Source organism: Macaca nemestrina, chromosome 1 (genome assembly GCF_043159975.1).
Source record: "Macaca nemestrina isolate mMacNem1 chromosome 1, mMacNem.hap1, whole genome shotgun sequence".
Lineage (NCBI taxonomy): Eukaryota > Metazoa > Chordata > Mammalia > Primates > Cercopithecidae > Macaca > Macaca nemestrina.
Genome location: NC_092125.1, coordinates 84,987,157 through 84,999,733, shown reverse-complemented (window position 1 = coordinate 84,999,733; position 12,577 = coordinate 84,987,157). Strand labels below are relative to the sequence as shown.

Below are 12,577 nucleotides of genomic sequence, written 5' to 3'. Positions count from 1 at the left end.
TAACAATGGAAACTTTTTTTTTAAGTGTTTCCCTCCCTCGTCTTGCCAAGCAATAGAAAAAAAAAAAAAAAAAAAGAAGAAAAGAAAAACTTGTTCCGCTGAGTTCAACCCCAGACAGGCTCACAACTTCCTTCCTGCTTTCCTCCCCCAAGCCTCCGCCTTTCTCCCTCCTCCCTCCTCCACCCCCCCAACTTTTCTTTCTTTCTTTTTTTTTTTTTTTTTTAATCGTACATTGAACAAACACTGAAGTAGCCCGGAACAGACACTGACAGGGGCAGTATCTCCACGGCCGAAAAGGGTGTGCAGGGCCGGCTTGGCGTCGCAACTGCCGGGATCGCCGGGCCCCTGAACCGAAGAGCTTTCCCTCTGTTTCGCACTCCTCTTTTTTGTCTTCCATAGCTTGTGAGAAAACAATTTCTGAACATTTTTACTTTTAAAACCATCTCGTCCCTACGAGGTCTGCGCCTCTGGGCATGTAGTCTACACAGGACCTGAGAATCTGAGAAATTGCAGGTAAGTTTGGCGGCCTTTTAATGGCTCTCGCCTCTGAACAACCCTCTTTCCCCTCACTTTCTGCTCTGGAGCGAATCTCGGCCTTCCTGGTTCCGAAGTAGGGCAAAGGGGTGGGCTGGGGAGGCAGGGAAGGGGGTTTGATTTTGGAGGGTGACATGGAGTGGTGGTGGGGAGAAAATCGGGAGAGAGGAGGTCCCCGTATTTCTCCTACCCGCCTTCCGGGCCGCTCACTCCGCGCCGCCTCCCCCAGCGCGCTCCAGGAGTCCCCAGGCTGGGGTCTCCCGGCGGCTCTGCTGGCGCCGGACGAGGCTGCCCGGGATGCAGAGAAGCCCTGCGCTCTGCGGCGCTGTCCTGGGGTGTTAGAGCGCCGGCTCCAGGGAGGTTTGCAGAGCCAGAGGCTCTGTGCACCTAGGGCTGCTGCCCGGCTGCAGCCATGCACGCCCCTAAGTTCCTCCGAGTGGGCGCGGGTCCGGGAGCCCGCAGGGGCAGCCGAGTCCTCGGCAACAGGGCGCGCTGAGAGCGGACTCGCTCCGCGCGCGCGCGCGCGTATACACACACGCGTGCACACGCACACACACATACACACACAGTCACACACCCCTCCATAGGGGACGACGGCAGGAGGGCAGCGAGTACTGGTTCCGGTAGAGGGGACGTGTAGAACCTCGGTGCGCCCACACTCACAAAACACTTGTCTAGGGATAGGCGACAAGGCCAGCGCTGAAAAATGCTTCGGCTGCGGCCCCGCCGCGCGCCCAGGCCTTCCTAGGCCGAGGGACACAGCCCCAAGGCCAGGGTCTGGAAGGTAAACGGCGGGCACGCGGGCGCCCTCCTAGATCCGGGCGCTGGCAGCGATTCGGGGGAAGGCAGGTTCCGCTCATGTTCCCTCCGAGCGGGTCGGTCTCTGATGCCCCGAGAGGGTGGAGCAGGGAGACCCTGAAGCCCAGGGCGAGGGCTGCAGGGTTGCCCTCTATAGCCAATGTTTGCTCAGGCTGGGGAGACCCGGAGACGGTGACTGGGATGTCCTCAGCCCGGGAAAGCTGGGAGTCAGCCGCGCCCCGCGCACAGCATACTTAGGAGCCAAGGAGTTGGACCTCGCTTCTCGCCGGTCCGCGTGGCTCCGGAGACGAATGTTAGGACTAGGATTTGAAGGGACCTCATAAAGCGCATCGCAGTCTGGGGCGGGGTGGGGGGCGGGGAAGCACACCCGTAACCGCGCTGGCGACCGAGGCAGCCGGGGCATTCCCACGCCGAGCCTCGCCGTCCCCATAGGTGAGATGTCCGGTGGCGCCGGGTCCTGGATAGATTGGGTTCCCGGGGCTCCCTCTGGGTTCTGCAGGCGACCCCCAATCCCCTCGCGCCCTCCAGGGTCCTGACTTTTCTCCTTGTATCTCCACAGCCGCACGGTTGTTTATGGAGCTTTGGGCGGGGGCTGAACCCGCGGTCGTGCCCCCAGCCCGCAGCCCAGGTCATGCAGCCCCATCTGCGCGCAGAGCCACGGCTGCCGGGCCTCCGGGGCTGAGCCGGGAGCGCCGGGAGGAGGAGGCGCCGGCGGCGGAGCAGGAGCGGGAGCCGCGGCGGCGGGCAGCGCGGGACCCAGTACTATGGCTGTGTACTGCTATGCGCTCAATAGCCTGGTGATCATGAATAGCGCCAACGAGGTGAAGAGCGGCGGCGGCCCCGGGCCCAGTGGCAGCGAGACGCCCCCGCCCACGGGGAAGGTCGTGCTGAGCCCCGGCAGCGTTTTCAGTCCCGGGAGAGGCGCCTCTTTCCTCTTCCCCCCAGTCGAGTCGCTGTCGCCCGAGGAGCCCCGGAGCCCCGGGGGCTGGCGGAGCGGCCGGCGCAGGCTGAATAGTAGCAGCGGCAGTGGCAGCGGCAGTGGCAGCGGCAGCAGCGTGAGCAGCCCAAGTTGGGCTGGTCGCCTGCGAGGGGACGGGCAGCAGGTGGTGGCCGCCGGTACCCTCTCCCCGCCGGGGCCGGAGGAGGCCAAGAGGAAGCTGCGGATCCTGCAGCGCGAGTTGCAGAACGTGCAGGTGAACCAGAAAGTGGGCATGTTTGAGGCGCACATCCAGGCACAGAGCTCCCCCATTCAAGCGCCCCGCAGCCCGCGTTTGGGCAGAGCTCGCTCGCCCTCCCCGTGCCCTCTCCGCAGCAGCAGCCAGCCCCCTGGAAGGGTCCTGGTTCAGGGCGCCCGGATCGAGGAACGGAGGACAAAGTCCTGGGGGGAGCAATGTCCAGAGACTTCAGGAGCCGACTCCAGGAGGAAAGGAGGGCCCGGCCTATGCACCTCGCAGGTGAAGGAAGGAATGCCACCTCTTCCTGGCCGGGGTGCCCCTACAGGATCAGAGGCCTGGGGTCCTTTTGTAAGGATGGAGAAGGGTATCTCTGCCAGTCCCCGCTGTGACTCACCCACAGCTATGGAAATTGACAAAAGGGTCTCTCCTCCCCCGGGAACCCGCAGCTGCCTAGCTCCCTCATTGGGGCTGGTCGGAGCTAGCTTAACGATGGCCACAGAAGTGGCAGCGAGAGCTACACCTACTGGGCCACACCGTCCACAGGATCTTGCCCTCACTGAGCCGTCTGGTAGAGCCCGTGAGCTTGAGGACCCGCAGCCCCGAGAGGCCCTGGTGGAGAGGCAGGGGCAGTTTCTGGGCAGTGAGACAAGCCCAGCCCCAGAAAGGGGCGGGCCCCGCGCTGGAGAACCCCCTGGGAAGATGGGGAAAGGAAATCTGCCCTGTGGCATGCCGGGCTCTGGGGCGCCTGAAGTGGGCGAAAGGCCAGAGGAGACGACTGTGAGCGTGCAAAGCGCAGAGTCCTCTGATGCCCTGAGCTGGTCCAGGCTGCCCAGAGCCCTGGCCTCCGTAGGCCCTGAGGAGGCCCGAAGTGGGGCCCCTGTGGGCAGGGGGCGTTGGCAGCTCTCCGACAGAGTGGAGGGAGGGTCCCCAACGCTGGGCTTGCTTGGGGGCAGCCCCTCAGCACAGCCGGGGACCCCGGATGTGGAGGCGGGAATTCCTTCTGGCAGAATGCTGGAGCCTTTGCCCTGTTGGGACACTGCGAAAGATCTGAAAGAACCTCAGTGCCCTCCTGGGGACAGGGTGGGTGTGCAGCCTGGGAGCTCCAGGGTTTGGCAGGGCACCATGGAGGAAGTCGGTTTGGCTTGGACGTGTGGCACAAGGGTGCAATCAGAGGGGACTTGGGAAAGCCAGCGGCAGGACAGAGATGCCCACCCAAGTCCGGAGCTGCTACCCCAAGATCAGGACAAGCCTTTCCTGAGAGAGGCCTGCAGCCCCAGCAACATACCTGCCGTCATCATTACAGACATGGGCACCCAGGAGGACGGGGCCCTGGAGGAGACGCAGGGAAGCCCTCGGGGCAACCTGCCCCTGAGGAAGCTGTCCTCTTCCTCGGCCTCCTCCACGGGCTTCTCCTCATCCTATGAAGACTCAGAGGAGGACATCTCCAGTGACCCTGAGCGCACCCTGGACCCCAACTCAGCCTTCCTGCATACCCTGGACCAGCAGAAACCTAGAGTGGTAAGTCTTGCTCTGAGATTTGCCCAGAACTCATGCTGATTTCAGCAGACTTTTGATACCCTATGCATCCCTTTTTCTTACTTTCTACAGAGTCATGAAAACTCAAACCAGGGCCCTGGGACAGTCACAGTGAATAATTCTGTCCAGGTGTGTTTGCTGAGGTGGAAGCAGAGGCACTGACCATGCATTTTAGCTTGGACAGTGAATCTGAGTCATTTCTACTATTTCCACGCACATCTTAAATAACAAGTTTTAAAAGTATTTCGTGTAGGTCACCATGCTTCTTGGGAAAATAATATTCATAAGTGTCACCAAAAACTTCTGTACTAATCCCCAAAGATAGTGAAGGGAGCTACTGAGTGTAGTTTTTGTCTGATCAGGTGAAACACTTAACTCTGTGTTTCATTCAGGCCAAAGAAAATTGACAAGGATGTCATCAAATTAAGTTAGCCTCTACTAATAAACCAGGAAAATGAGTGATGTGAGTCTATGACAGGACCCTGAAACCTGTAGATGTGGTTGTGGCCAGTCAACTGGGTGAGGAATCACTGAGCCTCAGTAAGTTAAGCCAGGCCACTGCAATATTTGTGTGGTTAGCGTAACCAAGGTGCAGTTTGATGTATGAATTAAATGAAAATGATACTTTGAGCTAAGCAGATGGTTTCTTCAGTATCATAGGCACCTGGGTGGTATCTCCAGAGTAGGTACCTCCTAATGGATGTACATGTCAGTTGGTACAAGTTGACATTTCAGGTATGTTTTCACATGCCTCTGGTTTGGGTCATCACACTGACATCTTGTTCTGGTTATGGCATTAGACAGGAGTTTATTTCTCTTACATGGTTAATCGAATGTGTAGGCTGTTTTTACTCTTACGAGGATCACAGTGTCTTACAGAAGACATAGGAGTTAAAGCTAGCACTTCTGAAAAGGTCTGGACTTTCTATTAGCTTTTCCAGAGAGCATGGGGAATTTCCTAGTTCAGCGTGCCAGGGGTGGTTGTGCTACACTGGGGGAGTCTGCATTTTATTATAATAGGTAGCCTTCCGATTTCATCTTGAATATCAAATACTCTTCACTGTACCTCAATAACTTTCTCCACCATGACTGGGAGCTTTATGTTTCTACTCTGCATTCTTCACTAAGGTATTTTGGACCACAAAACATACTCCTCTCTGATTCCGTATTCACAAATCACAGTCTGGATTTTTGAAGACCAGGCATTCCTTCTCATGAAACTCTGCTTTCTGCTGATGATCTGGAGGCAAATGTGTATGCAAAATCGCCCCAATCAGCCTGGCATTTTGTGGCTAGGACAGGGCCCCTGGGCATTATGCACCTGCTGTCAGGCATAGGCACACCACCTTTAGAAGGGGAAACGGTCCACCTGGAACGGGATAGTGGTCAAGGGCAGGTGGGAATTACTTCTTTCTGAAGGCATGGCCCAGATTTATTTGTCTTTCTGTCTAGCAGTTAGAGGCCTACTGAATAAGAGATGTTCCCCCGTCCCACCTCTCCCAGTTGCTTTTGAACTCCTGAAGCATAACTAGAACAGCCAAAGTCACTTTAACTTGTTCCCTGACTGTCCATTCACCCTTTCTAGTGGTATATTAGCAACTTCTATTGGCTGGTTGTCAAAACAGTTTGTGTCCTGATGTTTGAAAAGGGCTCTTGTCTAGAAGAGAATTAACCGGGAGATCAATAACGACAGGTGACTTTTTTTTTCATTTGCTAGAAGGATGCCATTTGAGAAACCAGAGGGTTAAGTGGTGTTTTTAAGTTAGTGAACATATCTAGAGGTAGAAATGAGGCCAGCTTGTTGTCCAGTCTACCTCCCACCTTTAAACAGGTTTTCATATACCTGCAGAGCAGAGCCAGGGAAAAATCTCCTGCCGGCTTTGCTCTCTAAATCACATGAGACTGGTGGGAAGTGGGGTGTGTGTGTGTGTGTGTGTGTAGGGGGGTAAGGGTGGGTAACCAACTGGAAATTATGGGATCCTAGGGACTTTTGAGCTTTGGTTGAGTGCTTGCATGATAAGCAAAGTTTTCTTCTTGTACAGATTGTTACGCTGGAGCCTTATCTGTGACACCCGAACATCAGCTCATAGGGTCAAAAATCACTTGATTACCTGCGATTGATATTTTGTCTACATAAGCCCAGACATCTTGATGGAGTGAGCCTTTTGGCTGGGTCTTTCTGTTTGATAGATAAAAGCCCCACCAGCTCTGTCTGAGGTTCTACCAAACTGATGCAGCATTCTCTTTTCTGGACTTTGCTGTGTCTGTACAGCTACTGCACTACGCTACAGCTGCACACTCTCATGCTTGCTCACACTTGCTTACACTCACCCTCACACACGCTCACATTCACCCTCCTGTGCTCACACAGGCTCCCACTTGCTCACCCCACTCACACAGGTCTGAAATGGTATGTTCAGTGTTCCAGTCACATAACCAACCCCTGGCCCTCAGACCCACACTAGACACAGATTTTTTCTATGCTGCCCTACCTTCCCACAGAGTTAAACCTCTCAGGCCTCCTGTGGCACTTTCTTCATCCTTGCTGAGGAATACGAGTGTGTATGATTTGGTGTGCAGGCAGGGGGTGACAGTATATCTGCTTAGTAGGGATCAGACACTTGCAATTTGCTCAGAAGTAGTTGCATTACACACCCAGTGGGCAATGCCTGAAATTCAGGCACATTCATGCTTACTGTTCTCTGAGATCTGAACAAAATCAAATTGCACTGAGCAAGGATAGTGCTCTCTCTTTTGTTCTTTCTGACAGCTAAAAATTAACCAGCAGTTGTCTACTTCCTTATATAATTCCGTTTAAGAGAATCTGGACCATTGAGACACCAGGCTTAAAATGTTGTATTAAGATATAAAAGTACCTTACTTTAAAAATAGATTTTTATTGATTTATTTCAAAATTGTTCTATCAATTATATGTACAAAAAACAAAAGAAGGCAGGGCACGGTGGCTCATGCCTGTAATCCCAGCACTTTGGGAGGCCAAGGTGGGTGGATCACTTGAGGTCAGGAGTTCGAGACCAGCCTGGCCAACATGGTGAAACCCCGTCTCTACTAAAAATACAAAAATTAGCTGGCGTGGTGTTGGGTGCCTGTAATCCCAGCTACTTAGGAGTGGGAGGCAGGAGAATCACTTGAACCCTGGAGGTGGAGGCTGCAGTGAGCCAAGATTGCACCACTGCTCTACAGCCTGGGCGACAGAGTGAGACTCCGTTTCAAAAGAAAACAAAAAACAAAAGCCAAAAACAAAAAACACTGGCCTAGTTACTTGGGGGATGTATAAAGAAGTGTAGTACGAAACCCTTGGCTTCATGGTGCGTACTGTTTTTTAAGGGCCATTGGAATTTTGTTTCTTTAGCCTTTTTTTTTTTTTTTTTTTTGGTGTTGACTAGTTTTGTTGTCTTTTTTTTTCTGAGTGAAAAACTAACTCATACACATAGTGAAAAATCCAAACAGTTTAACATGGTTTTATGTGGTTTTGAAAAGTGTGTAAAAATTTTAGTTCGGGGTAAACCAAACTAAAATGTAAAAGCTTTAGAGGGGCACTTTAAAAACTGCATCTGTTGGTGAATACTTTTAAGTGGAAAATTCTTTTCTAGATGAGAATGTTGAAAGCTCAGATTCGTGGGGTTATGAGCTCAAGTTGCACATGCTGTTTGCTGAAGATGGGGTACCCTTCTTCTCTCTCAGGTACATGGAGCGGATCTTTCTGGCAAGGCCTCAGCAGCTTTGAGATCTGGGAGGACCCTGAGTCATTTATGTTTGGTTTGGGGTACGACTCTGATCTGTTTGGGGATGAGGAAACAAAGCACTCAGAAAGTCAAAGGGAACCAAGGACACACTCATGGGCTCTGCTTCTCTAGCTTAGTTTTCTTCTCTGAAAATGTGGGTATTGCATGGTATCGATCTCATGGGGTCATCCAGTTCTGTCTGTGACTATGTAATTGAAGACATCTGATTTAAAACCTAGTGTTTGTGTTAGGGTATCGGGAAATGTGACAAGACTTGTTAGGTGTGGATTTCCGGCACTGAGGCCAAAACTGGGCACCTTCACTTTTGTGCTTTTGCTTGAGACCGATTGATTGATCTGTCTATCTTCTGTCTTTTTGCCAAAAGAATGGCTCTTTGTAATTTCACATTGAAAAAGTACCATCAAAATAAATCATCAGTACAATACCTAAGATTATCATTAATAATTAGACTGGTGGTAGAGACTGCTGGTAGGATGCCAGAACATTAACCTGAACAGTAAAAAATTCATTCTGTTGGCGGGGCACGGTGTCGCAGGCCTGTAATCCCAGCACTTTGGGAGGCGGAGGCAGGCGGATCACGAAGTCAGGAGATCCAGACCATCCTGGCCAACATAGTGAAACCCCGTCTCTACTAAAAATACAAAAAAAAAAAAAGAAAGAAAAAGAAAAATTAGCCAGGCGTGGTGGCGGGCGCCTGTAGTCCCAGCTACTCGGGAGGCTGAGGCAGGAGAGTGACATGAACCTGGGAGGCAGAGCTTGCAGTGAGCCGAGATCGCGCCCCTGCACTCCAGCCTGGGAGACTGAGCGAGACTCCGTCTCAAAAAAAAAAAAAAAAAAAAAAGATTAATTCTGTTTAAAAACAAAAAGCAGGGCTTTGTCCCCCCTCAGACACTGAAGTCTAGAAACAGAGGCCTTGCCCACACAGAGCCAAAACATCACTTCAAAGACCTTGTCTTATCAAAGATAAAAGTATTCAGCCAGCTTAAAACCTTTTCAAGTAAAGGTGAGGTATACAGAAAAAGAAAGATGGATTCTAAGCATTGCAATTTATCATGCAAATGCTTAGACTTTGCAAAACATACAGCTCAAGACTTACCCGCTTTTAGGTACTACAAGAAAACATTAAAGCTGTCAGTTGGTGTTTTTAGAGAAATATATTTCAGGTGTTACATAAGTCATTTTCAGAATTTTTGTTTTTAAGTGCCGAATTGCTGTGGAGTCACTTTTCTGATTTTGTTGGCACATACCTGTTAAATGCAGTTCCAGATTAGATTAGTACTGGCTAGTTTATTTATATTCCTAGGAGCATTGATAACATTGTTTAGGCTTATTTTATTTTGTCAGATTTCAATTTAGTTATCTAAAGGTAGAATTTTAAGGTATTTAATGGAAAGAATTTTGTATCTTGGTGAAAAAAACTACAGACTTTGGATAATCAGGAGGTGATTCAGAATTAACTGGAACTCTTCTAAAGCGTGTTGTGATCACAGCATCAGTGTAGAGGGTTCTGTGGATTTTGGTGGGAGAGGAGACCTTGGGATCATAGGTTTATGCACATGGTATTCAACTCCATGACAAGAAGGCCTTGCTGTGATTTTTTTTTTCCTCACTGGGTAGAATTGGCATTGTGAAAGATGTATTTTTCAGCCATCAGGGGAGCTCATTGTTAACAAAAATCACACCAAACCCGACTTTGAACTCTTCGGTAATTTGAAAAGTGGAGTGGCAGCTGCCTGTTTGGGGTTTTGTATGACCAATTCTAAGATGGTTGCCCTTCCTGTGTTAACTTACCAAACCAAGTGACGATGGTGCTACAGGCAATCCCAAACAACATGGAGCAGAAACAATCAGCATCTCCTTCAGACCCATGGGTCTGATCCATCTGACTGTGGAGGGCCACCTGGGTGATCTGGAAGAATCTGCTGACCTGGTCCCTTGACCTTCTAGTCAAATTTGACTCGCTGAAGTTCTGCCAGACAGCTCTTAATTTTCTCACTGGGCCCCCTTCATTCACCCCAACTTTGTAGTGAAGACAGCAGCCCCGATCCATTTTTCCAGGAGTAAACTATTATCTTAAATACAGTTCAAGTCTCCTTGGTTGAAAGACACCATAAATATATATGATCTCATTAGGAAGTTAGGCCTCTGTGCTTGCTATTAAAAAATAACAAAAACTAGGTAGGGTGTGGTGGCTCATGCCTGTGATCCCAGCACTTTGGGAGGCTGAGGTGGATGGATCACCTGAGGTCAGGAGTTCAAAATCAGCCTGGCCAACATGGTGAAACCCATCTACTAAAAATACTAAATCTATTAAAATACAAAAATCAGCCGGGCGTGGTGGCACACACCTGTAATCCCAGCTACTCAGGAGGCTGAGACAGGAGAAACACTTAAAGCGAGGAGGTGGAGGTTGCAGTGAGCCGAGGTTGCACCACTGCACTCCAGCCTGGGTGACAGAGCAAGATTCTGTCTCAAAAAGAAAAACCAAAAACAAAACAAAAACTTTTTGATAGCTTCCATAATTAACAGTATCGAAATCTGGGTCTGGGACAGGCTTTAGAGTTCATTTCCCTTTTTTTTTTTTTTTTTTTTGAGATGGAGTCTCGCTCTGTCACCAGACTGGAGTGCAGTGGCATGATCTCGGCTCACTGCAACCTCTGCCTCCCGGATTCATGCAATTCTCCTGCCTCAGCCTCCCAAGTAGCGGGGACAACAGGCGCACATCACCACGCCCTGCTAATTTTTGTATTTTTACTAGAGATGGGTTTTCACCGTGTTGGCCAGGATGGTCTCGATCTCTTGACCTTGTGATACTCCCACCTCGGCCTCCCAAAGTGCTGGGATTACAGGCGTGAGCCACTGCGCCTAGCCTCATTTCCTTTAATATCCACATTTTACAGAGGAGGAAAGCAAGGGTGGAAAATAGTCAATACCATTACAGGACCCATGGTTACACCCTTCTTTTCAACTAACAGACTTCCTCAGTGGATAAGCTCCTTACTCGCCTTTGCAGATCCACCTCAGCTTTGAACACAGTACATGCTTTTAAAGCATTTGTTAAAGGAATAGATGAATGAATGAAGGAGAGAAAAAAATCTCTGCCGTATTATCTACCCATAAAAGAAATGCAGAACCATCTGGAAGGTAAAGAACAAAGAAAGAGAATCAAGCCCTTGGAATGCAAGTTTGTTGCTTATTCCTGTGACTTTGCTGCCACAGGGATAAGGGTGCTAGGCTTGGGTTTAGGAGACTTGGGTGAAATTCCAGTCTACACATGGCCAGCAAGCTCTCTGAAAAATGGGGAGAGTTAGTGTGACCTCAGGGAGTGGTGAGCATTCAATGTCATGTTTACAAAAGTGCCTAGCACTGTACCTGATACATAGTAGGGGTGTAGTAGTAGTGGTTTCCTTTTGTTCAGTTGCAGGGTTGGGTATTACTTTAAGGCTTAGACTCAAAGCGGTAGGAATGAATTGCTTGGTCAGCAGAAGTGCACACTGTCCACTGGCCTCAAGGGACAAGGTCAACCATGACACATGTTTGCAAAGTGTTTGTGCAGGGAAGACCACTCTGATGTTTCTTACTTAAAGGCAGGGTCTTCCAACTTTGTCTGATAAGGAATGACGTGTTACAATCATTTCACAGGCAAGCCAACACTCAGACTTTTGACTAACTTGTCTGGTGTGTTTCTCAACAATTCCATTAAGAATTCACTCTTAGAAATCTGGTCTTTTCTCCTCTGTTGAGCTTTACTTGGACATTTTATTGATTTGATATCACTTAATAGAAACCCATTAACAAAAAGTATCTCTTCAGGCCACTAGTCAATACAGCATTTTTTATTTCCTGAGATTTTTACTTCTATTTTGCCCTACATCAGCTGGTAAGTTTTATAAGTAAGCAAAAAGTAGGAGCTATAGACAATAAGGAAGCAGAACGAACCTCTGAAATTCATATTTATGTGCGATTTCGCTTGGAGTGGGAGATGTTTTTATTTCCCCGTCTTTGAATAAGTAGAAAAACATCTCACGCAACCTGGGGTGGTGGTGGTGAATTTTCAGCTAAAGGGAATCCTCCCTTATGAAGCTCACTGCTATCCTGTTAATCTAGCATTTTACTTTTGCGGTAAGATTCTGGGTGGAAAGGGAAAATGAAATGATATAGCATCTCAAACATAGGCATCAAGATTATTTCCGTTGACCTGGTGACCAAGATTAGGGTTTGCCTAACCCAGAGATGATAATATGTATTAATAATGCAGGGTAAGGGCCGGCCCCTGGCCAAGGAGAACTCTTCTAAAGGGATGGGCCATTTGCTCACATTTATAAAGTTGGTCCCAGGGTGTTGAGGGGTCGGGGTGCAAATGAGGTGCTTTTACCTCTGACTTTTGGGGCAATGACAGCAGTTTTCTTTCTTGGCCCTTCTAAAGGTTCTCTGCATTCTGTCCCCTCCCCACCCCCACCCATTAAATGAGAATGAATAAACTGATTTTACTGTTTTCCAAAAAGAAGCCGTAACACATTTTATACTACCAGTGCTTAATATTTTCATGAACTACAGGGAGCGTTCAGCCTGCTGCGAGACGGATTTGGTTCCCTGGTGACTGACCATCTACCCAGCTCAGTCCGCAATCTCTCTTGGTATGCTGCCGAGTTGGTGGGACCTGGGCAATTACAAGGGAGGTCACTGCACCCCCAGGCAGTTCCCAGCAAGTGTTTTTTCCAATTTCACTGACATTCTTTCTGGGCT

At 49.6% G+C, this 12,577-nt stretch overlaps 1 protein-coding gene across 3 annotated transcripts in view; it reads left to right on the top strand.

The window, feature by feature from the left end:
- Positions 1-213: 213 nt before the first annotated feature.
- Positions 214-12,577, top strand: part of LOC105478632 (inositol-trisphosphate 3-kinase B) — a 107,771-nt gene continuing 95,407 nt past the window's right edge. The window contains exons 1-2 of one of the 3 annotated variants that reach the window (XR_011614926.1): positions 214-513; positions 1,913-4,046. Coding sequence is in view for 1 of the 3 variants with exons in the window: in XM_011736143.3 (XP_011734445.2) it covers positions 2,118-4,046 (1,929 nt within the window). In the remaining 2 variants the exon portion in view is untranslated. The remainder of the gene's footprint in view (positions 514-1,912; positions 4,047-12,577) is intronic. The other 2 variants (XR_011614923.1, XM_011736143.3) reach the window with 2 other exon arrangements.